Genomic DNA, 23275 nt, shown 5'->3' with positions numbered 1-23275 from the left:
CACCATCTAGGGCCCCAGGGCCAGACTTTCCAGGCAGAGCAGTCAGCCCCACAAGGATTTGCCCACCTCAAAATAACAGAGCAGGAGCGCTGGGTAGGGGCTGAGTGGGGTAGGGATGTATACTTCCTCCCCTTCCCCTTTCTCTCCCCCTTTCCTCCCCCCTCTCCTTTTCTCCCCTCCCCCCAGGTGGAGATCACGAGCAGAGCCACAAGATCACAGCCAGGGCAACATTACTGAAAGCTGCCCAGTGCAGGGGATGGCCTAGGGTCACCCTTTAACCGAGTGACCCCATACCTGCCTTTGTCTACATTGGCCTAAGCTGCTTCTCAGTGGCGTGTTGCCCCAGGAGCCCGAGGATTTCACATCTTCATTTTCTTGTGTTTTCCTGCAGCCCGTGATGGGCAGCATTTCTCATTCACCTTTCAAGGGTGAGGCACTGCACCAGGCTCTTGGGGTCGGGGGAGAAAGTGGTGGAAATGAGTAAGACAAGATTCCCACCTACCAAGAGTTGGCTGAGGAGCTGGGGCAGGAGGAAGGCCATCACCACACACACAAGGTCTTGTAAGCTGTGTATAACATTTCCCCTTCCGGGGCCTCGCTCGGCGCGGCTCTCAGGTGGTAGCCGGTCTCCAATCACTTTTCCATTACAAAAATCAATAACTTGAATTACTCCAAAATAACTAACCCCTTCGCGCCCCTGCAAATCTAATTTTTCTGTGTCTGCATTTGCCCACATGCTGCTCTCTGAGTCTGGGAATCTGTCTTCATGAGTCAATCCAGGCAGAACGAAGCCCTTCGCCTGACTGTGACACAGTCAGGAGAGCCGGATTTGGGGCCGGAGACTCAGGTTCAAGCCTAACTGTGGGTGCTGGTGAAGCTACTTAACCATCTGATTTCCTCATCTATAAAATGAGAATTCAAATAGAACCACCCACCAAGAGTGTCAGAGAGCAAAATGGAATAATAATGTGCAGGAGTTCCTGGCATACACTAGGAAATCAATGAACCCTTGCCTTTTGTTTGTTCTATGCAAGAATCTGAAACCTGGCTGTAAATCTACGTCAGGAGGCCACGGTGTATTGAGATCCTAGTGCAACTTCAACAGTAATAATATCTTACATTGGAGAAACAGATTATCATTCACCAAAATCCCTTCTCACAATGCTCACAGTTTACCACGGACGAGAGAGGCTGGGTGTGGTGAAGTGAGTGACTGGAGTGTGCCGACCGCTGCAGCCCTGATTCCCTCTGAATACCTCCACCTCCTCAGTCATCCCCACGGTAACCACGAGTCCCCATGCAGCTCAGGGACACTAAGTCCTGCTGTCCAGCAGCTGCTGAAATGACAGGTCTCTTAGGGAAGAGCTGTGAACACAGCACAGTCTGCCCTCAGCGCCGCCAGGAGAATAAATCCTCCCAAAGTCGCCTGAGAAGTGTCCCGTGGAAACTTGGAAGGCTGAACTCTGAAAGGAGGGAAGTGAAGTGAAGTGAAAAGTCGCTCAGTTGTGTCTGATTCTTTGCGACCCCATGACTATACAGTCCATGGACTTCTCCAGGCCAGAATACTGGAGTGGGTAGACTGTCCCTTCTCCAGCAGATCTTTCCAACCCAGGAATCGAACCGGGGTCCCCTGCATTGCAGGCGGATTCTTTACCAACTGAGCTATCAGGGAAAGGACACCTATTTCATGCCAGGGACATCCATGGCCAGTTTCTCACTGGCTCCCCAAAACCAGGTGTTCTTAGCATTTGAGGGATGTTTGCTGCTGCTGCTAAGTCGCTTCAGTCGTGTCCGACTCTGTGCGACCCCATAGACGGCAGCCCACCAGGCTCCCCCATCCCTGGGATTCTCCAGGCAAGAACACTGGAGTGGGTTGCCATGTCCTTCTCCAATGCATGAAAGTGAAAAGTGTAAGTGAAATCGCTCAGTTGTGTCCGACTCTTAGCAACCCCATGGACTACAGCCTACCATGCTCCTCCGTCCATGGGATTTTCCAGGCAAGAGTACTGGAGTGGGGTGCCATTGCCTTCTCCTGAGGGATGGTTACATACCCACTTTGAGAATTTGCTAAAATCTGTGGGCTCTCTTCCCCAGTTAAAGGTACATCATTCTGCACACAGGGACAGGGGGGTCAAGCTTAAGAGCTCCTGGCATAAACCTAAGCTGTTTTAAGATTTTCTTAGGTACCAAGGACTTTCTCTTTTAAAGGCCCCACACCTCATCGTATCAAACATTTTCATGTACATCCACAACCCACACTAAATCACACACACACACACACACACACACACACACACACACACACACACGAGTTGAGTTAAATTGCAGTTGACTGTCTGACATAGTGTTACATTTTGTAGCTATGTAATAAAACATTGATTTCAGTTTTGTGCTTTCTTTTCCTACTTTGGAGCCAATGAACTTCCTTTATAAATTTCATTCAACTAGTTCATTTGTTGTTCAGCAGCTAAGTCATATCCAGCCCTTTGCATCCCCATGGACAGCAGCATGCCAGGCTTCCCTGTCCATCACCATAGAAAATATGCAGATCGTAAGTATACAGTTCATTGAACTCTCAAAGTGAGCACAACTGTGTAACTGCTGGAGAAAGCTCATCAGGATTCCCCAGAAGCCCCCCCTTCCACTCACTGCCCCCACCCCAGAGCAGCCTCTCTGCTGACTGCTAACACCATAGGCCAGTTTTGCCTGTATTAGAATGTGTTATAAGTACAATCATGGAGTTCCTACTCATTGTGTCTGGCTGAGTTCATGGAACCAACAAACTTTTTCATTCAGGTCTCAGATATTTTCAGAGGCTTGTGAAAAGTTCATAGGCTCTAAGTACCATCCAGGGATCCTCAACCTTCACACTAGAAACTCCAGGGGAACTTTTAAAACCCCTGATGCCCAGGCTGCACCCCAGAACAATGAAATCAGAATCCCGGAGCATACGACCAAGCATCAGCAGTTTTTCTTGCTTCCCAGGTGATTTCAATTACAGTCAAGGGTGAGCAGCACTGGTCTAGGCAATCCTGTAAAATATTAGTATTCTGATTTTACAACTGGGGAAACTGAGGCTTCAGGGGTCTCCCCAGAGGGAATTGTCAGGAAGCCAGAGCTCTGATTTAGGTCTAACTTGGGGTAGTCTGTGCATTGCATTCCTCCATGGTGAGCAACAAAGCCACAACCAGGAGTGGGTGCCTCCTGCCAGACGCCTCTCACTGTAAGTCCTTCCAGATCTGAGAGGTGTGGTTTCCCAGGCTGCCGGACCCCCAGGAGAAAGGCAGGACCCCAGGGGCTGGCCATAGGGAGAGTCACCACCAACTGGACTCCATCTTTGTCCTGCACCTCTCTGGAAGTCACAGAACAGTTCTTGCAGGTAGGAGCAGCTGCTGGTTTGGGGGTCATGAGAAGTCTCCCAGCCGCTGAGATGCTCTGACCCAGGCAGCTCTGATCTGGGGGTGCAATGCAAGATGCCACCGCTCGGTGGCACCAGGAGCTTCTGTAAACCCTGCGGTTTTACATACCCCCTGCCTTTGGCTAAAAGAAGCCAGACAGCGGGCTTAGGAGGCAGTGGAGGGGAGCAGCAGCCCAGAGCTGCCTGGGGGTTCCCGTGTTTTCTGGCGCCAGGTGGGGCCTGTCTCTGCCTGGCAAGTGTTGCAGAGATGTGGCTACCACCAAACCCGGGAGAGAGGCCACTTCCTCCATAACTGAGGCAGCAGAGACAAGCCAGTCTGAGAAGCCACACCTCAACCGACCTCTCCCCCCAGCTACCCTCCAGCAAGCTGCCCCGAGGCAGCTTCACGTGTGAGCCCACAGGTCCGTGAGAAGCCCAACCACCCACACTCCCATGATACCCTGGGCTTGGAGGGAGCAGCCCTCCCTCTGAGCCTAGGATGGCCAAGGGGGTCTCTGAAGCTGGTATCGTCTTCCCCACAGTTTATGGAGTCAGACTCTGCATTCAAAGCCAGGCTCAGCCATATTCTAGTTGTGTGATTTGGGGCAAATTACTTAACTTCTGTGAGCCTCAGTCGCTTTATCTGTAAAGTGGGAATAAGGTTGTTGTGAGGACTGAATGATGAATTATGTAGTCTTAGCCTAGTGCCTGGCACATAGTCAGTGCTAAATAAATGTTAGCTACTATTGTTTATATTATTACCACTAATAAAGTTGCAAACAGGGCAAAATGAACCTACCCACATGTTAAAGAACAGACTCCATGGTGACAACCTGCACACACCCCAGATCTGAGCAGAGGCAGCGAGTTCAACTGCCTCTTAGGAGCAGAAAATTAAAGTGGGGAAGCCACACAGGGCGCTCCCCAAACCCCCACCCAGAGGTAGAATCATTGTCCCCACAATCTGGTGGGATCCTCTCTTGGCCCACAGACCTGAATGTGTGACCCCAACCACCCTGCAGCTTCAGACAACTTCCATTTGGGTGTCATCCCCACAGGGTTGGAGTGAGCACTGGGTCAGACCTCAGTTCGAAACCTGGAGCTATTCATTGTTGTCAACCAGCTGTGTGACCAGAGGCAAGTCACTCACCCTCTCTGGGCCTCCATTCTGCCTCATTCAGATGGTCTTTAAATCCCCTCCCACACCTGTGCCCTCCGGGTTTAGCGAAGTATCTGGCACACACTGAGTGCTCATTACATGTTATTTAGTTTTATAAGAGCCAAGACACACCTCTGCTAGATTCCAACACCCACGTACTTCTCTTTAGAACGGAGTGACCTGTATGATCCAATCCCTAACAAATATGAGCTCAAGACATGGGTATTTATCTAATTAATTCATGACTTGATTTTGACCTGGTTTCAGTTCAACCTGTTCCCCCCACCTAAGGATCCGAGGGCCAAATAAAAGTTCCAGATTAGAGATGAGGAGTGTCTGCCTCCCCACCAGACTACAAACTCAAAGAAGACATTGTCCATTCTTCCGTGTCCGGGTGCTGCCTCTTCAGAAACACAGTTGGCCCTGTCTCCTCAGCAGGAGGTAGGTGGGTCTAAGCATCCCCTCGCCATGATCCTGGGGCAGAGATCTGGCCCCCCATTGCTGAGGGAAAGAGAAGCAGCAGAGAGCCTCGAGCTGGGCAAGTCCTTTTATTGGAAAAAGAAATAATGAAAGGTCACTGCATGGCCAGCGCCCAGCCATCCCACGGGAGATGTATCGTTCACCCCACAGGTCGGCCCCAGCCACACGGTGGGCCGGGGTGGGCACAGGCCAGGTTCAGCAGGAAGGGGACTGTGGTGGAGATCAGTGGGCTGCAGCTCACCCAGGGAACACTTGGACCAGGACCCACTGAGGCGCAGGGACTGGGCCGCCCTCTCCAGCTCTCTGAACCTTTCCTATATACTCCTCCTGCATCCAAAAGAAAGCCACCAGCAGTAACTGGTCTCTCATATCCCCTCTAGCACCTCCTGCCGGCCAAGACAGGCAGCCTGCTTCTCTCCATCTCCAGACACCAGGGAGGGGCTGCTGGGCCTCAGCAGTCAGGGCCTCACCGGCTGGACACCCCTCTTTCAAGAAAGAAATTTCCTCTTCCCCTGCAGATTGGAAGCCCCTTTGACCTTCCAAGGACGTCTCACACAGCCTTGGAGACCCCTTGAGTACACAGTGCCCATGGCCCTGTTGCCTTGTTATGGGGGACCTGAAGTGGGGCACAGAAGGCCCTGGAAGGTTGGCTCCACTCTCCTAGAACCCCAGCGCTTTTGTTAGAATGTACACAGTACAGTCAGAAGGTGGGGAGAAACTTGCCAGTGGGGAAGAGACCAGGAAGAAGAGCCAAGCTGGGAGCCAAGCAAGAGACAAAGGATGTTAGGACATTTATTTACAAGAGGACAGGCTGGCCCCGCCCAGGGAAGCAGCCAGACCACGGCACACAAAGACAAGACAAGATGCAGAGGGGGTGGACTTCGGCCCAGGAGCCAAGGGCAACACACCAGTGCATTCACACACCTGTATGCACACGTGTGCAGTCACACACATGCACTCACAGCGCACTCATGCACACCTGTCCTCACACATACCTACACACAGGTGCATCTGTGCACATGGGGCACGCACATATGTGCACACACACACGTGCCTGCATGCACACACACTCATTCTCACACACAGGCACGTTCTAATCTTGGGAAGTTGGCTCCCGTTTTGGAGGTTCAAGCCCCCCAGGGCTACATCTCTCCATGAAGCACTTCTCCGGACCCCCATACAACCTTCCAGAGCCCAGGTCATGTGCCCCACCTCCACCAGCACCTGGCCTGCAAAGCTGGACACTTCTGAGAGAGTCCAAGATGACCTCCAGGCTCTGGGTGGAGGACAGGGATGCCAGGAGTCCAGAAGAGGTCAGGAGGGGGCTGACCACTCCCTTCTCCCCAGACCTGGAGTCAGGGGAGGCAGGATCACAGACGGGCAGAGGCCCTGTGGTGGCATCAGAAAGCACACACACTGGGAGACAGCCTTGGGGCGTGGGACCCCGAGGAAGGGGGTCCTGGTGGCTGTGGGATTTGGAGTGAAGTACCATGCAGGATGGGAATTCTCTATTTGACAGGCTTGGATCCTTTTCAGGGGGTGTTGGGAGGGGAGCTGCAGAAGAAAGGGGTTTGTCCAATTAGTGTTGTCCCCACCCCCACCCTCGGTGGAAGACCTGCCTCCGTGTGACCCAGACCAGCCCCGTCGGATAAAAGCCAAGTCAGGAAGTGGACCGTCCTGCCAGTGGGCAAGGGGCGCGCCGGCTGATGGCCCGAGGGCGACACTGGGCGGGTCACCCTCCTTCCCGCCCTGGGCAGCAGGGTGGGCCGGAGAATCAGAAGCGGGTGCTCTGGTAGCGCAGCCGCCTCAGGTCTGCGAGGCCCTCAGTCCAGCCGTACACCTCCCTGCAGGGACTCTCGGCCAGTCACCGGCCCCCCGCCCCACCGCCCCCACCACTGCTGCTGCCGCTGCCGCTGCTGCTGCCGCTGCTCGAGCTGCCGCTGCTGCACCGGTCCTCGTAGATGGAGATCTCGATCTGCGCGGGCGTTAAGGAGGGGTGCAAACCGAAGGGAACCGGCTGATGGAGGTCAGCAGGGAAGCGAGAGCCCGAGCTGCTGCTGCTTCCCGGACAGGCAGGACGCGGATGCCTGAGAGCCACACCCAAACCCCTCCTCTCACCTGCGCTGGCTCAGCTCAGAGGCGCCTGCGCACATCCAGGACCCGGCGCTTACATTCTAGCGGGTCTAATCTTTGTATCCCAGCACTCGATGTACCCAATGTGCCCTGTAGCGGGTGTGATTGACCAGGAAAGTGTGAGGACTTGGCTGTCCTGAGTTCAAATCTCCCCATACCCAATCTCAGCTATGTGACTTTTGACCGATCACCTCACTTGTTACCATCCGTTATCTGATCTGTAAAATGGGGATAATAATAGAATCTTGGAGTTATTGCAAGAATTAAATGAAATAAAGCATGTAAAGGACTAAACACAACACCTGGCACCTAGTAAAGACTTGATGACACAAAGCGCCTCTCCTTGGGCTTTGTAAGCATGAGATTCCCTGGGATTTGTGTTTTCTTTACCAGCAAATGTTATTTTTAAGAATTCTACTATCTGCTGCTGACTGGGGGTGGGGGGTGGAGGGATGTATGTTTACCTTGATCAGGAGGAGTGGGTAGACCTATAACACGCTTGAGGGCCAGTCTCCCACTAAGACCTCCATCTTCTCATCTGTTAAAGGGGTACAAGGGACCTACCGCGTAGGCTTCAGTGAGGGTTAAATGCAAGGGCAGTGAAGAGTGGGCCTGGGCTCAGATCTCTCTCGGCTCTGGTAGTCGCTGGCTGGGCAGCTCTGAGTCAGGGTCCACTACAAGGGCAGTAAGAAGAATTACCCATTTTACAGAGGTCTTATGAGAAGTACAGGAATTCGTATTTTCAAAGTACTTACTGTGACATCTGGCATGTATTGGTATTAACCACTGCTTAAATGCAGGCTTCCCAGGTGGCACTAGTGGTAAAGAACCAGCCTGCCAATGCAGGAGATATGAGAGATGCAGGTTCAATCCCTGGGTCGGGAAGAACCCCTGGAGAAGGGCATGGCAACCCACTCCAGTATGCTTGCCTGGAGAATCCCTTGGACAGAGGAGCCTGGCGGGCTACAGTACATAGGGTTGCAAAGAGTCGGACAGGACTGAAGTGACTTAGCACGCACACACACACTGATTAAATGCAGCTCAATAAAAGCAAAGCCTAAAATTTACAAATAGCACTAACTTATGGTGGGAGAGGAAGGTCAATGATCAGGGATATGGGGAACCCTAAGAAATCCCTGAGCAGAATCTCCTAGGGTGGTCCAGCTTCCTGGCAGCCTCCCCGGGGCTCCCGCTGGCTGCAGCCGGGTGCCTTCAAATGGAACAGCCAGAAAGGATACAACTCTCATCCCACGCTCCACGGGGTCTGTGAGCAGGAGGCCTCGGGGGGCAAAGACCTTCTCATTCTGCTCCTGGATGTAGCGGGAGATCTTCTTAAGAACCTGCGAGGAGAGGGGCCCATTGAGGCTGAGGCTGAGGCACTGGAGCCCCAGCGGGGAGGGAACGTGGGGCTGTGGGGGAGTAGCCACCTTCTCATAGTGGGTCTCCATGCAGAGGAAGATGAAGTAGGCCGTGGCACAGGCCAGGCAGCCCTCAAGGTAAGAGCTGCCCCCAATCTTCTCGGCCTCCGCGTAGAAGCTGTTGAGGGTCTTCACAGTCTCCTCAAAGAGCTGCCGCTCGATCTGGAGGGGGAGAGAGACAGGAAGCCGGACCCAGGTCAGCCTCCCTGGAGTGTGGTTGCTGTGGTGGGGCCTCACCAATGTGGGGGTTGGGGGCACACAGGCAAGATCAGAGAGGTGCCCATGGAGCACTTGACAGGAAGTCAGGAGACTGGGGGTCCAGTCCAGACTTGGCAATCAACTAACTGCATGACCTTGAGCTAATGATTTAACTACTCTAGCCTCAGTTTCCACATCTATAAAATGGAAACGTAATGACGACCTGTCCTCACTTGAAAACAGAAAACTCTCATGAAATCCAAGAGGTGAACATTTTCTGCAGTGGATCAGGTCTCTATGCTCTCTCTGCCAGGACTCTGATCAACCTGAGCACCCAGTTCTATCTATATCCACTATGGATGCAACTGTGTCCATAAGGAAACAAAAGTCCTGTGAAAAAGCAGAGTCAGACGTCAAGGCTCTTCTGCCACTCAGTTTGGTACATCACTTCCTCTTCCTGGCCCTGAGCTTTCTCTCTTAAAGGAGAGGATGAACTAGAGCAATGCTTCTCCAACTTTAATGCATGTATAACTTCGGGATCTTAAAATGCAGATTATGAGTCAGTAGATCCAGGGTGGAGCCTGAGATGCTGTTTCCAAGAGACAGAATGTTGCCTGTGAACAGGCCACAGTTTTGGTTCAAGGGCTTAGAGGTTCTCAATTCTGGTGCACACTAAAATCTCTTGAGAAGATTTTAAAACGTAGGCACACCCAGGTCTTGCCTCCAAGAGATTCTGATTCAAACAGTCTGGGAAGGGGAAGGGTGGGTCAGAGCAGCAAAGACCACCACTGTCCTAGTTTACCCAAGCTGACACCTGCAATTTTTTTCAAAAGCTCCCAGGTGGTTCTAATGGGCAGCCAATCATGATCAGCACCGCACTAGGAGATCAGAGATTCTCAAAGTGGGATCCATAATCACCCGACGCCATATCCCCTGGGGCTTTCTCGTTAAAAATTAAGATCTTCAGCCCAGCTGTACATTGGAACCATCTGCGGAAAATTAAAGCAATGCTGATGCCTGGGCCCCAGCCCCAGACACTCTGATTTGATTGATCTTGGGTGTGGTCTGAGCATCAGGATTCTTTTAAGCTCCCCAGGAATTTCTAATGCACAGCTGGAGTTGAGAAGCACTTCTAAAAAGAGATTCCTGCACCTAATCCTGCAGCTGAGTCAGCACCTCTGATGACACCTGATATTATCCAATAAGACTCAGGAATTCGTGTTTGTTTGACAAGCTCCCTAGGTAATTCTCTGAAATTTGAGAACCACTGAACTAGAAAATCTCTGAATTTTTTTTTTCAGCTCTAACTTTCTAGGAGGTGACAGTGAGGCAAAATGCTTTAGTTCTTCCGCACGAAGTAGCTGAGCAAGTTGTTTCCTATACTATTTTTATCCTAGAAAAAGATAAATATTCTAATAAGCCCCTCAGTTCCATCATGGTCTGTGTCCCAAGTTTAGGCAAAGACATCCTTACCCGACTGTCCAACTCTGGGGGGAACTTGGTCTGGAACTGGCAGATGGTCCCATCGCTGTAGTCTCTCTGGATAAAGACCTTGGTGGCCAGTGAGGCACTTCGCCGGAGCTCCTGCAGATTGTGGACCTTGGGAATTGATCAGGAGACATGAACTCAAGGTGATCTTCCTTCTAGGTTTGTCCAAGGCTGAGTGGTTTATTAGGGTGTGGGCCTTTCATAGCTAAAATCAGGAAAGTTTTCAGGAAACCAGGACAAGTTGTCCACCCTACAATTGTTCAAGGAAGGCCATGGGAAGCAGGCCTGTCAAGATTACCCCAGAGGATGCCTCCAGCTATCCCAGAAATATCCTGAAAAAGCCTGAAGCCAAAATGAGAGGTTCTGGAACTACCAACAGAGCCAGGAACAAACTGTAATGAAAGGAAAACATTTCCTGGTGGCTCGCCCAGATCCTCCTCTCTCTTGGTCTCTCTCCTTCATACACACACACACTCACACACGCACACACTCACACACACACACACACACGCATGCATGCCCATGGTAGGGCCTTTCACTCTTTCATTCATTCAGCAAGTTTCAAACATTCACAGCTTGTCAGGCCTTGGCTTGGAGACCCCAGCACTGAAGCAGACTGATGCCTCAAGTGGGGCTGACAGCACTTTACTGGGGAAGCGGAGCACGTGGGGCAGAGGAAGACAGGATGTACCCATGAGCTCAGAGGGAGATTGGGGTTCAGGCCAAGTTATGACCCAGGTCAGAAACACCACAGATCGTTTCCATGTCCAGCACTTCTCATCACAGGAATGAAGGGGGCCCACAGACACCAAAACTCCCCAGATAAATCTGTGGACGATCTAGGAGCAGATCTTCCGAAACTGAAGAAGTCTCCTGCCCGGGCAGGAAGGAGTGGAGGGACTTTGGTCCCTTGTCCACACCTGAGGACTTGACATTGACGCAGACTGTAGAGTCTGGGGGGAGAGGGCTCAGTTCCACAGAAGAACAGAGCCTCTTTCTTGCACTTCTAGCCTCCATCACCCACATTTGAGACAAGCAACCCACTGGGTGAAATATGTCAGACATTAGAACTACGTGGAGCCCAAGCCCCAGAGGCAGACTGAACACAGCCAGTTCATCCTGTGTAATTAAGGTGAATCCATTCAGTCACTCGGCTTTCATTTATTGAGTCCCTACTATTGCCAGGCTCTGGGGATGCTGAGCAAAAGACAGTCGTGAGCTCCAGGGAGGAAGACAAGTAAATATATAATGAATCAGACTGTGATAAATGCTACAGAGAAGTAGCATCTTACCCAGAAAGGCTTGCTCAGAAAAGGCTTCCTGAGGTCTGTGCGGAGTCGTACAGGAACTACCAGTAGTAGTGGGTTGGCCGGGGAGGGGGGCGGTGGGGAGAGAAAAGGCAACCCAGAGGGGAAGCCTGTGCAAAGTGAGAGAGGCAGCGGAGAACAAGTTCTGCTGCAATGACTGGAGGCAGATTTCAGCAAGAATGGACTGGTTTGCAGGTCAGATAAAAGCAGTAGATGAAGAGAGTATAGAGGAGGCAAGGGGTAGATCGCAAAGGGCTTGACAAGTTTCTACTGGAGGGGATGATTTCTGATAGAAAATACTTACAACTTACACTTGCTTAAGAACTGGGGAAGAATAAGTTACAAGAAAAAGGTTGTCAGTATGGTAGTAGGAGCCGATCCAGGGCCTGGGATGGTGCAAAAGCAGAGACTGCAAATGAGATTTTCCCAAATCCACGTGAGTTTTGCTCTGTTTAAGAGTGTGATCCCACAGTATTGTGATCAGATGAAATAATGTACAAGTGCTCCTATAGTCTTAATCATCCTTGATTCCCCTAATCGAGGTTTTAATTGAGAGTCCCTTGACTTTTAGCAGGATCCTATGATAACTTTGAAAAATAAAGAATGCTTTGGTAACATAAATAAGTTCATCAGTGCATCTGCTCTGTTTAGGTAAGGTTTCACATGGTTGTGTTTTCAAAAGAAAAGGAGGGCCTGTGACCTTCCCCCACCCTTCTAAACCAACTACATGAGCCTGTCAGCCTTGAAGATGGAGTCCCCTGGACCCAGAAGGGTCATTCTGGCAGCTTCGTGAGTGGTGCACTGAAGCGGGCAGGACTGGGGCAGGGGGCCAGTTGGAGGGATGACTATCTTTGCAACTGTTCAGGGGAAAACTAAAGTGGGTCTAAGTTAGGAAAAATTATGGTGAGAATAGAAAGGGAAAGAACAGTGCTTCAGTCATTCTGAAATGGGCTCGGCTTCCTCCCTTCCAATATCCCCCTTTGTCTATGCCCAAACGCACCATGTGCTACCATGAGGGTTGTATGTCTCTAGTGACTGGTGGGCTATTGACTCTAGACAAGGAGCTGTTGACACCTTCCCCTTAGGCACACAGCTAGATTAGTTCTCAGCCTCCTTTTCAGTTAAGTGTGGCCATATGACTGAATAGAATGTGAGTGGGAATGATGAACGTCATGTAAAGACCACCCCTCCTCTGTGATCTTGCCCTGTCCACAGAAACCAAGGGAGCCATGTGTTGAAGATAGCGGAACCACAGGCTGAAGGGAACCTGGGTCCCTGAATCACTGCTTGGAGGAGAGCCTCCGACTGATCAGGAACACAGGCCTGAGCAAGAAACAAAGCTCTATTTTATTACCGCATTTGAGATTTTAGGGCACTACCTGGCATAATACATTCCCGTTTCTTTTTGGCATTTATCCACAAGTAGCCAGAGCGGAAAGGGTCAGTACCCTTTCCAAACCCAACAGTATCCTGAGCCTGAGAATACTATCCTGGCTCTGGGTGACTAGGGATCTTCTTCCCTACCTGGAGAGTGCTTGTGGGGGTCTTGAGGAGTTACTAGAAGGTGGTATCAGACACACTTTATACGCCAGAGCCCTAGTTCCCCAGATCTACTCAGAGCACACATATCATAAAGCCATCTGCAGTTAGTGACGAGTTGGATCTAGGGTAAGGCAGAGTCTCCTCCCTCTCCATCCATGGTGGCTTGATTGTGAAGTGCCATAAAGCCCTAGTGGGTAGATAACCCACTGGCCAAGGAGCAGGAAACTGGCCTGCCAGTCCTGGCCACAGGATTCTGGGGAAGTCTTCCCTTCTCTGGGCTTCTGTTTCTTCAACTTGAAACTGAGAAGCTGGAACTACATCATCACTAAAGCCCTTGCCAGCTCTGACATTCTAAAGGCCTTATCAGGGATTAGGAATGCAAATGTTTTCAGGGACTAAGCATGTAAGTGAGTCAGGTAGTTGTTGTTCAGTTGCTCAGTCGTGTCCAACTCTGCGACCCCATGGACTGCAGCACGCCAGGCTTCCCTGTCCTTCACCATCTCCTGGAGCTTGCTCAAACTCATGTCCATTGAGTCAGTGATGCCATCCAAACATCTGGTCCTCTGTCATCCCCTTCTCCTCCTGCTTTCAATTTTTCCTAGCATCAGGGTTTTCTAATGAGTCGGCTCTTCACATCAGGTAGCCAAAGTATTGGGGACTGTGACTAATTAGAGAACTCATGTGCTGTCTCAAGAAAGCAGCTCATTGTTGCCATGTGAGTACATGTGCCCAGGTTGCCACAATTCTGATTTTTTAAGAGAAGCCATAAATTCAGATTTCCTTAATATCAGATATCTAGATTTTTTTAATGTTTCCAATGAATTTTTTTTAATTTATAAGCACTGAGCAGACCAAATAAGGCACATCTGTAAACTAGATTCATTCCTAAAGCTGCCAGCTTAGGACCTCTGAACTAAAATCCCAGGGTGGGGCCCTTTGGACAAGAGCTAGAACCAGAGCCCAAGCCACTTGCCAGCTACTTAGCTTTCAAAAAGCTGACAGGAGTTTTCAGTCAAGATCCACAGATCCACGATGCTCTCCACCCCTGGGCAGCACTCCTGGGGTTTCCTAAATGTGCCTTTCCCCTTCCTGAACTCTCCCCTCTCTCTTATCACCATCCCCCAGCTGCTAGCACCTGAGTAAAGACAGGACCAAGAGGCATTGCACGAAGAAGAAAGAAAATCAGCAGAAAGATCTGCAGGCACCAATTTTCAAACTGTAGTGTGTCAGGAAGAGGAGGTTGCCAGGGGAGTGGGTACCCCTGGCCTCATATCTAGGGTCTGTGCACCTGACAGAGTCAACGTGGAGGACTCCAAGGAGCAAAGGAGCGAACACTGCAGGGCAGGTGTGCACTCCCAGGCGGAGGCCCCAGCTGGCCCACATCTCCATCCTCATTAAAAACCAGCTAATTCCCAAGGACACATCTGAGACTCAACTCAAGAATCAGAAGACTCAGATGATGAGCCAACACCATGCTCTCTGGCTGGGGTGTGGAGGAGGAGTGAGGATGGTGAATCACAGGCAGCATGTTGGGCCTCAGGATGGAAACCTGGGCACAGGGCCTCCTTCCTTCTCAGACTGCACCAGAGCCCCAGCCCGTTGTCTGCTGCTGCTGCTAAGTCACGTCAGTCATGTCTGACTCTGTGCAACCCCATTGTCTGCTGCTTGTTAATTCCATACCTCAGAGATCAAACCTTCAATGCCCCTCTTGGATAATGCTACTTTGTTGTTATTGGTTAATCTCTAAATTGTGTTGGATTCTTAGCAACCCCATGGACTGTAGCCCACCAGACTCCTCTGTTCATAGGGATTTCCCAAGAAAGTATACTGGAGTGGGTTGCCATTTCCTTCTTCAGGGGGTCTTCCCGACCCAGGGATCAAACTCATGTCCCCTCCGCTGGCAGGTGGATTCTTTACCACTGAGCCACCAGGGAAGCCCCTAGTGCTACTTGGGTGCATTTTAAAACCTCTTAGAGGCCAAACTTCACCACTTGGAGAAGTTCCTCCCAGCCAGGCATTTCCCAGTTGTCCTTGGCCATTTGGACTGGTTTCCAGGGCAGGCCCTGATCCCATGACACACATTCACAGAGGTTTGTCACGGAGGAAATGGGCTCATTGCAGCTTTCTAAATAGGTCAGTGTACAGCTCAGGAGGCTTTACCCTCCTCTGGGGTTCTCACACACACCTCTCCCCTAATGCCCACTCCTAAACAGAAATTAGGGAGTAGAAACGATCCAGTCTCCATGCCTTACATCCAGGGGTCCAAGGATATCCAGTCTTTCTCAGTTCTCTCCTTCTGTTTCTTCTTCCCTCTCCATCCCTCTCTCCCTACCTCCTTCTCCCTCCCTCCCCCTTCTCTTCTCAAAACATCTTCCACTGGGGCTGAGGACTTCCCATTCAGAATCCTAAGGGAATGGCCCTAGGAGCTTGACATGAGGTTTTCTTTCCCCCAACAGGTTTTTCCTGGTAATCTTAACTCAATCCTAACAGTAAAAACAGCCTGGGGAAAATGACTCACTCTGCAGCCCAGATAATGTGGACGTCCTGTGCCTTGGCAGAACTAAGGCTTCCTCCCTCAGTGCCATCATCAGAGTATAGCCAAGGACCAACCGGGAAATGGGCAATGTTTGTCCTCAGCCTCTCCCCCTTCTGGGCATGCCTCCTTCCCTCTGCCCTCAAGCTGAACCCGCCAGGCCATTCAGAGTACCTGAGTCCCCACACTCCAGCCCTTCCTGAACTCCTTTGCATCCTTCACTATCAAAAGACCCCTGGTCCTCTTCTGTCTATTGGGCAACACAGCTGACTAACTGAACACACTGGATGCAAAAAAAAAAAAAAAAATTGCTGGCCATGGAGGCAGAAGCCTCAAGTTCTCCTGGCTCTGCCACTTTAAGCCATATTTTCTTGGATAAGTCTCAGCACTCCAGTTGCATCATCTGTAAAATGGGATAATGATGCTTTCCTTGGCTCCTTCACAGGGATTAGGCAAGCTTCTGAGCCTCAATTGTCTCATCTGTTAATTGGGGATAATGACACCACCCTCGCCCACTTCACAGCGTTGCTTTAAAGCTCAAAGGAGATCATGCATGTGATAGCACTCTGTACACAAGAAAATGCTATGTTCACAGAAGCGTTATGAGCAGAGCCTCTCCCAGGGTAACAGCAGCCACCTGGAAACACTGCCTCCACCGAGAGATGTAAGCCTGCTGGTTGGAATCTGTGAACCATAGCAGAATGGAGAGGGAGGTTTGCTGGGACAAACAGGCCTCTTGGAATCTGTCAGATCTCATCATAGATGCGGACACCTTCTATGCCCACACTGCTGGCCCAGCTGTGCCTGAGTGGCTGAACTTTCCCCTTCCTGCCCAACAGCAGCAGCCTCTCTACTGCAGTCTGGCAGCCTTGTCTGGAAGGTGACCAGCTCCTTGGCATCTTTCCTTTGCTCTCCCCCCGCCTCTTCTCAGTATCTTTGGCACTCTCTGAGCACTCTGCATACCTCCACCCTAGAAACCAAGCTTCATGAGTCTGCTCAGGACTTGCCCCTCACTGGGTCCTAGGTGACGAGCTCTCCTACTTAACCCTGTGCCTTGTCAGAAAGCTGAGTGATGTCAACTGCATCTCATTCCATGGTGGCAACAACAGAAGAATAACAACAGCAACACTTGGCTCTGATGTCACACTGATCAGCAGGATGCCCAGAGGCACTGCCTAGCATCATTCAAAAGCCTTTGCTGTCCCCTGGGCTTGTGTTCCAGCTGGGCTGGAAATGAGGAAACACCACCAAAAAAAGTCAACATCAGAACAGGGGAGATCTGGTGTCCTGGGTTCCACTCCCAAATTCAAAGAAGAAACTTCCAGCTCTGGTGCTGACATGCTGTGACTATTAAATAGATCCTCTTCGTGATGTATTAGTTCTACCGCTTATAAAGTGGGAATATAAAGAGCCCCATGTCCCTTGCAAAATGAGGGGGTAGAGAAGGTAATTCCTAATCTCTTAAGCACTAGACACAGATCCTGCCCTCAGTCAATAGGTCCTTGGTTCAGCTTTCAAGCCCCTTGAAGGTGACACACCTATAGGCACACCCTGAAGAAGGCAGCTCCTCCCACCACACACAAGAGAAACGCGATCTTCTGGTACAGGGAACTCAAAAGGTGAAGAAGTGAAAAAGGCTCATACGCAAAATTGAACTGGTGCAGGCAGGTCATTAAAACCAACTATTTGGGGTTTTGACCTGAGGATTCTTTGTCCCCTCCTGTCCCCCACGCCCCGCCTCCGTGGAGGAAATGCGGATGTGAAGGTAGGTCTGTCATCTCTCTGCCAGACTTTTGGGATCAGAAGCTAGATGGCTGCATCGCATAGCAACAGCAGCCAGCCGCCTTCCCTCCCTAAAACAGGCTCAGGCTGGTCTCCAACCCTCTAGGGAAGTGGTTTCAGGACTTGCAGTCCGTGAGAAGGGGAAATCCCAGCTGAAGCCCCAGAGCAACCCTGGCACTAATGCCAACAAGTGGTGCAGACAGCTTCGGGACTCAGATGAGGAAGATTGACACGCCAGGGGTCAAATAAGCTCCAGTGAGGAGCCCCTTTCTTCCACCCTGCCACTCCACCTCCCCCCTGCGCCCTCCCTCCGGACCTGATCGGAAAACCACCCCATCCCATCCTACCCCAGCCCCCTCATCCAACCCCATTCCACCCTTTCCCGCCCCTAGAAGCGATCTCTTCCCACAGCAGTCAGGCATTGAATGCGGGCCGGTGCTCGCCCCCTACCTCAGTGGCCATGTTCCGGGGGCGCTGGCTGCTCCGAGCCCGCTGCGGGGCCGGTCGAGGAGGGATGTTGGCTAGGCTGACTCCGGGAGCAGGTGGGCTGACAGCGACAAGACCGGGGCCCGGGCGCTGTCCGCGGTGCTGATGCGGACGTCGCGGACCGGAGTGCCTCTGGGCGGGTGGGCCGGCGGGCGCCTAGGTCCTGGAGACGATCACTGTGCTGTCCGCGGTGCTGATTAGGGCGCCGGGCCGGAGAGGCGAGGCCGCACCCGAGGCTCTTCAGGGCCCGATCGCTAGTTGCCGCTGCTCCTGCAGGCAACGGCCTGGTTATCTTTGACAGCGGTGGCGGGCGTGGGGGCGGCGGGGAAGGGGGAGGAGGGGCCAGGCGCCTCCGCAGATAGGGAGGGGGAAGCCGAGGCCCCCAGACTCCGGCGCCCGCCCGCCGGAGAGGAGCCCCGCCCGCGGCCGGAGGCTCCGCTCCCGCCGGGCCCGGAGGCCCCGCCTCTCCTGCCTGTCCTTCCCCCTAATAAGAGCGCCAGGAGCTCTGCGCTCACTACCGAGGCCTCCCAGGGCTTCCAGACTCGGAGGAAAGAGGTAGGAACATTCTGGGACAAGACATTCCAGCTTGCTAAGGCTGACGGTCCTCGACTCGTTCGCGGGCCCCCAGGTGCGGCTGTCTTTACCATTCCAACACCCCTCTGCCCAACCCCTCCCCAACCATGGCCCTGGCTGCCTCTTACGTTTTTGTTCTTCTCTTTTCTCTCTTATGTTTCTTCTCTGTGGCCCCCTCTCGAGGCTTGCATGTACATACCTTCCTATCCCCTCTGTCCTTTTCACAGCCATGAAACCTGGCAGCTAGAGGAGGATGCTGCAGACCACAGATAATAGTTTCCTTCCTTTAAATATGTGCCCTTGTTTCATCCCCAGAAATACCCTGGGGTCCCTTCTTTCAGGGAACTCCAGACTGAAGCCAGTCTCTCCTTGCTGCTTTTCCTGGCTCTGACCCCAACACTTAGTCTTCCCTCTCTCCTCTGAAATCCCAGAGTTTGCACACACACACCATCACCACCACTTAAAAATCACAAGCAGATGATGCCAAACTGGTATGCCCACTCTTTAAGCAGGTCTGGCTCTGGTGCCTCTTTCACATTTTTCAACATCACACCTTCCAACCAGATGACCTATCTATTTGTATAATAAACAAAAAGGAAGCACCAACACAGGTGCCCTTTTATACACCCATATACCCGCCTTGGTCTCTGAGAGAAAGCCTGGAATATTCCTCTGCAGCTCACAGTTGCCTGAGGGTTAACAGATACAGTTAGCCAGGAGACCTGAGTCCCGGCTCAGGCAGTATGACCTTAAACAAACACTTCACATCTGGTCTTCTTTCTGTAAACTGAGTATTGAACTTCACTAGACTATTTCTAGGGTTCTTTTTTATTTTAAAATTTTCAAACATACAGAAACTTTGAAAGGTTAGTACAGTAAACTGTACTATCCACTTGGCTTCACCAATTGTTAGCATTTTGTCACATTTGCCTGATAGATACAGAAACATAGAGATATAGTTGGCTAGATTATTAGAAAGTAAGTGAGGGTTTATTCTTAAGTACTTCAGCATGTATCTCCTAAAAATAAGGGCATTCTCCTACCTAATCACAATATTATTATCACACTTTAAAAAGTTCCATATCATCTTATATTCTAGGATAGATTATTGCCCCTAAAAGACATTAATAGCAATGACCCCTCAGAACATCTCATGTTTAATAGCTAACATTTGTTGAGCGCTTATGATGTACCAGACCATATTCTACATGTATTATCTTATATAATCCTCATAATTATTCTTTGAAATAAATGCCTTTTATTATTTCCACTTTACAAATGAGGAAACTGAGTAAGTTACTGGAGGTCACATGGCCTGTGAGGAACAGAGGCAAGATTCAAACACAGGCAGTCGAGCTCCAGGGCTCATGTGGTTGATCCCCCTAGCTGTACTGTCTCCTTCCAGCATCCTATAGCCTATGAATTAGCAAAACAGTAACCACATCTCCAATTGCCTGTTTCACAGATAAACACACTGAGTCCCCAAGGATAAGGACATGCCAAAGAAATTAAAGGCAGATGTTTCGTTTCACCTATAGCTTTGCAAATGATTTGGCATCGAACGACAACCTGAAAATATCTGTGAATCCCACGGTGGTCTCTGGTAATAAACAAACACACATCTGATGATCTCCATGTGTACCTCTCCCAGTTTCTTACACTTGGTTTTGATCATATTAATTAGACAACCACATCTGAAAACCACTCTCTTCACTTGAAGATAACACACCTGGATGAGTGCATTCTATGTATATTTGTTGAACATCTACTACATACCAGGCATTTTTCTAGGAGATTAGGATACAGGGATGACTCAATGCATGAAGATTTTGTTCTTACTGAAACTTATATTAATAGGGAAATGATCAATAATGGATTAGCAAAAAGTATCAAATATCTCAAGTTGTAATCACTATTAGGAAGAAAAGTAAAGCATGGTAATGAGAGAGAAATCAGGGTAGACGGTATTTTAGAAAAAATACAGCAAGTTTTTTGTTAAGGTGACTTTGGGCAGAGGCCTGAAGGAAGTGAGAAAATTTAGCATGCAGTTATCTGAGAAAATTGACAAAGGTTAGAGGACAGAATATGAGGGCTCTGAGGCAGGGAATGGGCTTGGCATGTTCAAATAGCAGGGAGACCAGTGTAGCTAGACTGGAGGGGGCAAAGGAAAGAGAGACAGAAGCTGAAACCAGAAAGGGAGCAGGAGCCAGGTTTTACATGACTTGTCGGCCCTCATGAGGATTTTGAATTCCATTCAGAAAGTGGGATGGCAATCCTTAAAGATTTAGAGTAGAGGCGTGGTATTATCTAATTGCAGTTTTTAATAGATTGCTCTAGATGCTAGGGTTGGCAGAGATGCAAGAAAAAGCAATGAGGCCAATTAGGAGGCTGTTAGAGTTATCCAGTCAAGATATGGTGGTGGCTGAGATTAGGGGAGTAAGAGTAGAGGTGGTAAGAATTGGCCAGACTCTAGATATTTATAACTTGGAGGAAATTCTGAAAGGACCTGTGGATGGATTGAGGTTGCAACATGTAAGAAGTTAAAGATGATTCCAAGGTTTGAAGTCTCAGCCACTGAAACAAAGGAGTTGTTATTTACTGAGGGAGGAAGACTAAGGGCTGAGCAAGGATGGGGAATACAGAGTTTGGATGTGTTTAGTTGATTCAGGGTATTTTTAATAATTATAATTTGGCTGCATTAGGTCTCAGGTGCAGCTTGAGGGATCTTCATTGCATAACCTGAGCCCTTTCGTGTGGTGCATGGATTCTCTAGTTGTGGCACACTGGCTTAGATGCTCTGTGGCATGTCAGATCCCAGTTCCCTGACCAGGGACTGAACTCGCATCTCCTGCATTGCAAGGTGGACTCTTAACCACTGGACCCACCAGGGAAGTCCCCTTGGTTTAGGTTTGAAGTTTGATATGCATGTTATACATCTTAGTAAAGTACGCAGTTGGCATTCACGGAAGAGGTAGAGGGTTGGAAATAAAAACTTCAGGAGTCATCAGTACGTGAATGGTATTTCAAACCATGGGTCTAGATGTAATTATCTAGGGAATGGGTAAAGCTAGAAAAAAAAATTAAGAACCAGTCCTGGTACTTTATTACTTACAGGTTGGGAAGACAAAAGGATTCTGAGAAGAGTGGCCCCTGAAGTAGAAGGACACCTGAAGAGAGTGGAATCCTGGAGCTGTGAGAAACCTGCTAACAGAGCCGTACCAGCTGCACTGAGTGCTGTCCGCATATAGAATAACATTAGAGTAACATGAAGGCTGAGAAATAACCACTGGACCCGGCGGCAAGAAGGTCGCTGGTGATCTTGACAAGGGCTGTTTTAGTGGAGCATGGAGATGAGATTCTGTTTAAAACGGGTCCGAGGGTCAGAATGGAGGAGAAGAAGTAGAGATGCTGGGAGTGCAGACAACTCTTTCGGTCATTCTGCTGTCGAGCGACAAGTACCCGGGTGGCTTGAGGGAGAGGAAGGAGCAAAGGAGGTTCTTTTAAGATGGGAGACATTAGAGTCTGGGGTTTGCCAACAGGAATAATCTACCAGAGAGGAAACACTGATGGCTCTGAAAAAAGAGGGTTAATAGCAGAAGCTAGCCCTTAAGAGGTCAGCAAAGAATGGGCAAACATGGAGGGGGTGGCTTTGGAAAGGAGCACAGACAATTTCCCCAAATACAATGGAAGAAGCACAGTATGGGCCACCAGTATAAGTAGACTAGGAGGTTTTGTGGTGCAAGTTAAGACCTGAGCTCTACACCTTATTCCTCTTCAACTAGCTGAGACCTGCGTGCATCACAACATTTCTAAACAAGTACATTCAACCACTGGGTATGAAGAGTTTGCTGTGTGCCAAGCACAGTGCTGGCACTTTCCTGTAGAGCCCAAGGAGAGTTCTCCTTACCAGTGAAATTACAAAACTAGGACTCTGTACAGAACCTTGAACTCATTTATGCAAGGATGAATGATCCCTTCTAATACCCAGCTCCTCTGACTAGAAAAAGACAGTAACAGCCTCAGCCTTTTATTACTACATTGCCTCCAGGGTTGTTATCACAGTCTTGACAGACCTCAGGCTTAGAGGCATCAAAGTGGAAGCTATGGAGAGAGATCCACTTTCAGAGTGAGGAGAGCTTCCTACAGTACTGACTCGAGGCTGCAATGGAATCCTACAGAATAGGATGTTCCCACACTCCAGTCACTTGGACTTTAACTCTGGAGGAAGGAGAAGATGCTGAGATTTAATCTGACTGATCATTATTACCCAGCTGCCTTGGGACAAACCAGCCCCTATGCAAAAGCCTAGCTCTTTGATGTTTTTTGTCATAAATTAATGAGTTTGCCCACAAAATAACATCAAAGGAGATCCACTAACTAATTCAGTGTTATCATCCTCTAATCTTCGGCTGCATTGGAAAGTCTCCCCCAAAAGGACCACAGCCAGAAAAAGAAACCAGCGGAAAAATTTGGAAATCATGCTACCTGGAAAGAGATGAGAGGGAGACGAAGTCCTGCAGACTTGCAGAAGAGACACAGAAAGAGCTACCTAATCTCAGGGAAAGGAAGGAAAAGCAGGAGCGGGGTGGAGATTCTCAGCATGCAGGCTTGAGGGGAAATTGTGGTCTGTAAAGTCTTAAATGGTGTCATCTCAGAGCACACTGTGGAGACTACAAGGAAGTGTGTGGTAGGAAACCTTGTCCCTGGAGTCAGATGACATGGGTTTCAACCTCCCGCTTCTGCTGTTCACTGTATGATCACCAGCAAGCCTCAATCTCT

The 23275-nt window shown here is 50.1% G+C and overlaps 2 protein-coding genes across 3 annotated transcripts in view; one reads left to right on the top strand and one right to left on the bottom strand.

The window, feature by feature from the left end:
• CRTAC1 (cartilage acidic protein 1) overlaps positions 1-7470 on the top strand; it is a 166528-nt gene extending 159058 nt beyond the window's left edge. For both annotated transcript variants that reach the window (XR_011252243.1, XR_011252242.1), the window contains exons 15-16: positions 4824-4997; positions 6887-7470. The gene's annotated coding sequence lies outside the window, so the exon portion shown is untranslated. The remainder of the gene's footprint in view (positions 1-4823; positions 4998-6886) is intronic.
• GOLGA7B (golgin A7 family member B) overlaps positions 5088-23275 on the bottom strand; it is a 34537-nt gene continuing 16349 nt past the window's right edge. The window contains exons 2-6 of the mRNA XM_069568285.1: positions 17888-18193; positions 10259-10384; positions 8597-8749; positions 8408-8509; positions 5088-7011 (exon numbers count right to left, since the gene is read on the bottom strand). Of these exons, the coding sequence (XP_069424386.1) occupies positions 6901-7011; positions 8408-8509; positions 8597-8749; positions 10259-10384; positions 17888-17899 (504 nt within the window). The 5' untranslated portion in view covers positions 17900-18193 and the 3' untranslated portion in view covers positions 5088-6900. The remainder of the gene's footprint in view (positions 7012-8407; positions 8510-8596; positions 8750-10258; positions 10385-17887; positions 18194-23275) is intronic.

This window comes from Ovis canadensis, chromosome 22 (assembly GCF_042477335.2).
Source record: "Ovis canadensis isolate MfBH-ARS-UI-01 breed Bighorn chromosome 22, ARS-UI_OviCan_v2, whole genome shotgun sequence".
Lineage (NCBI taxonomy): Eukaryota > Metazoa > Chordata > Mammalia > Artiodactyla > Bovidae > Ovis > Ovis canadensis.
This window is presented reverse-complemented; position numbering and strand designations above follow the sequence as displayed.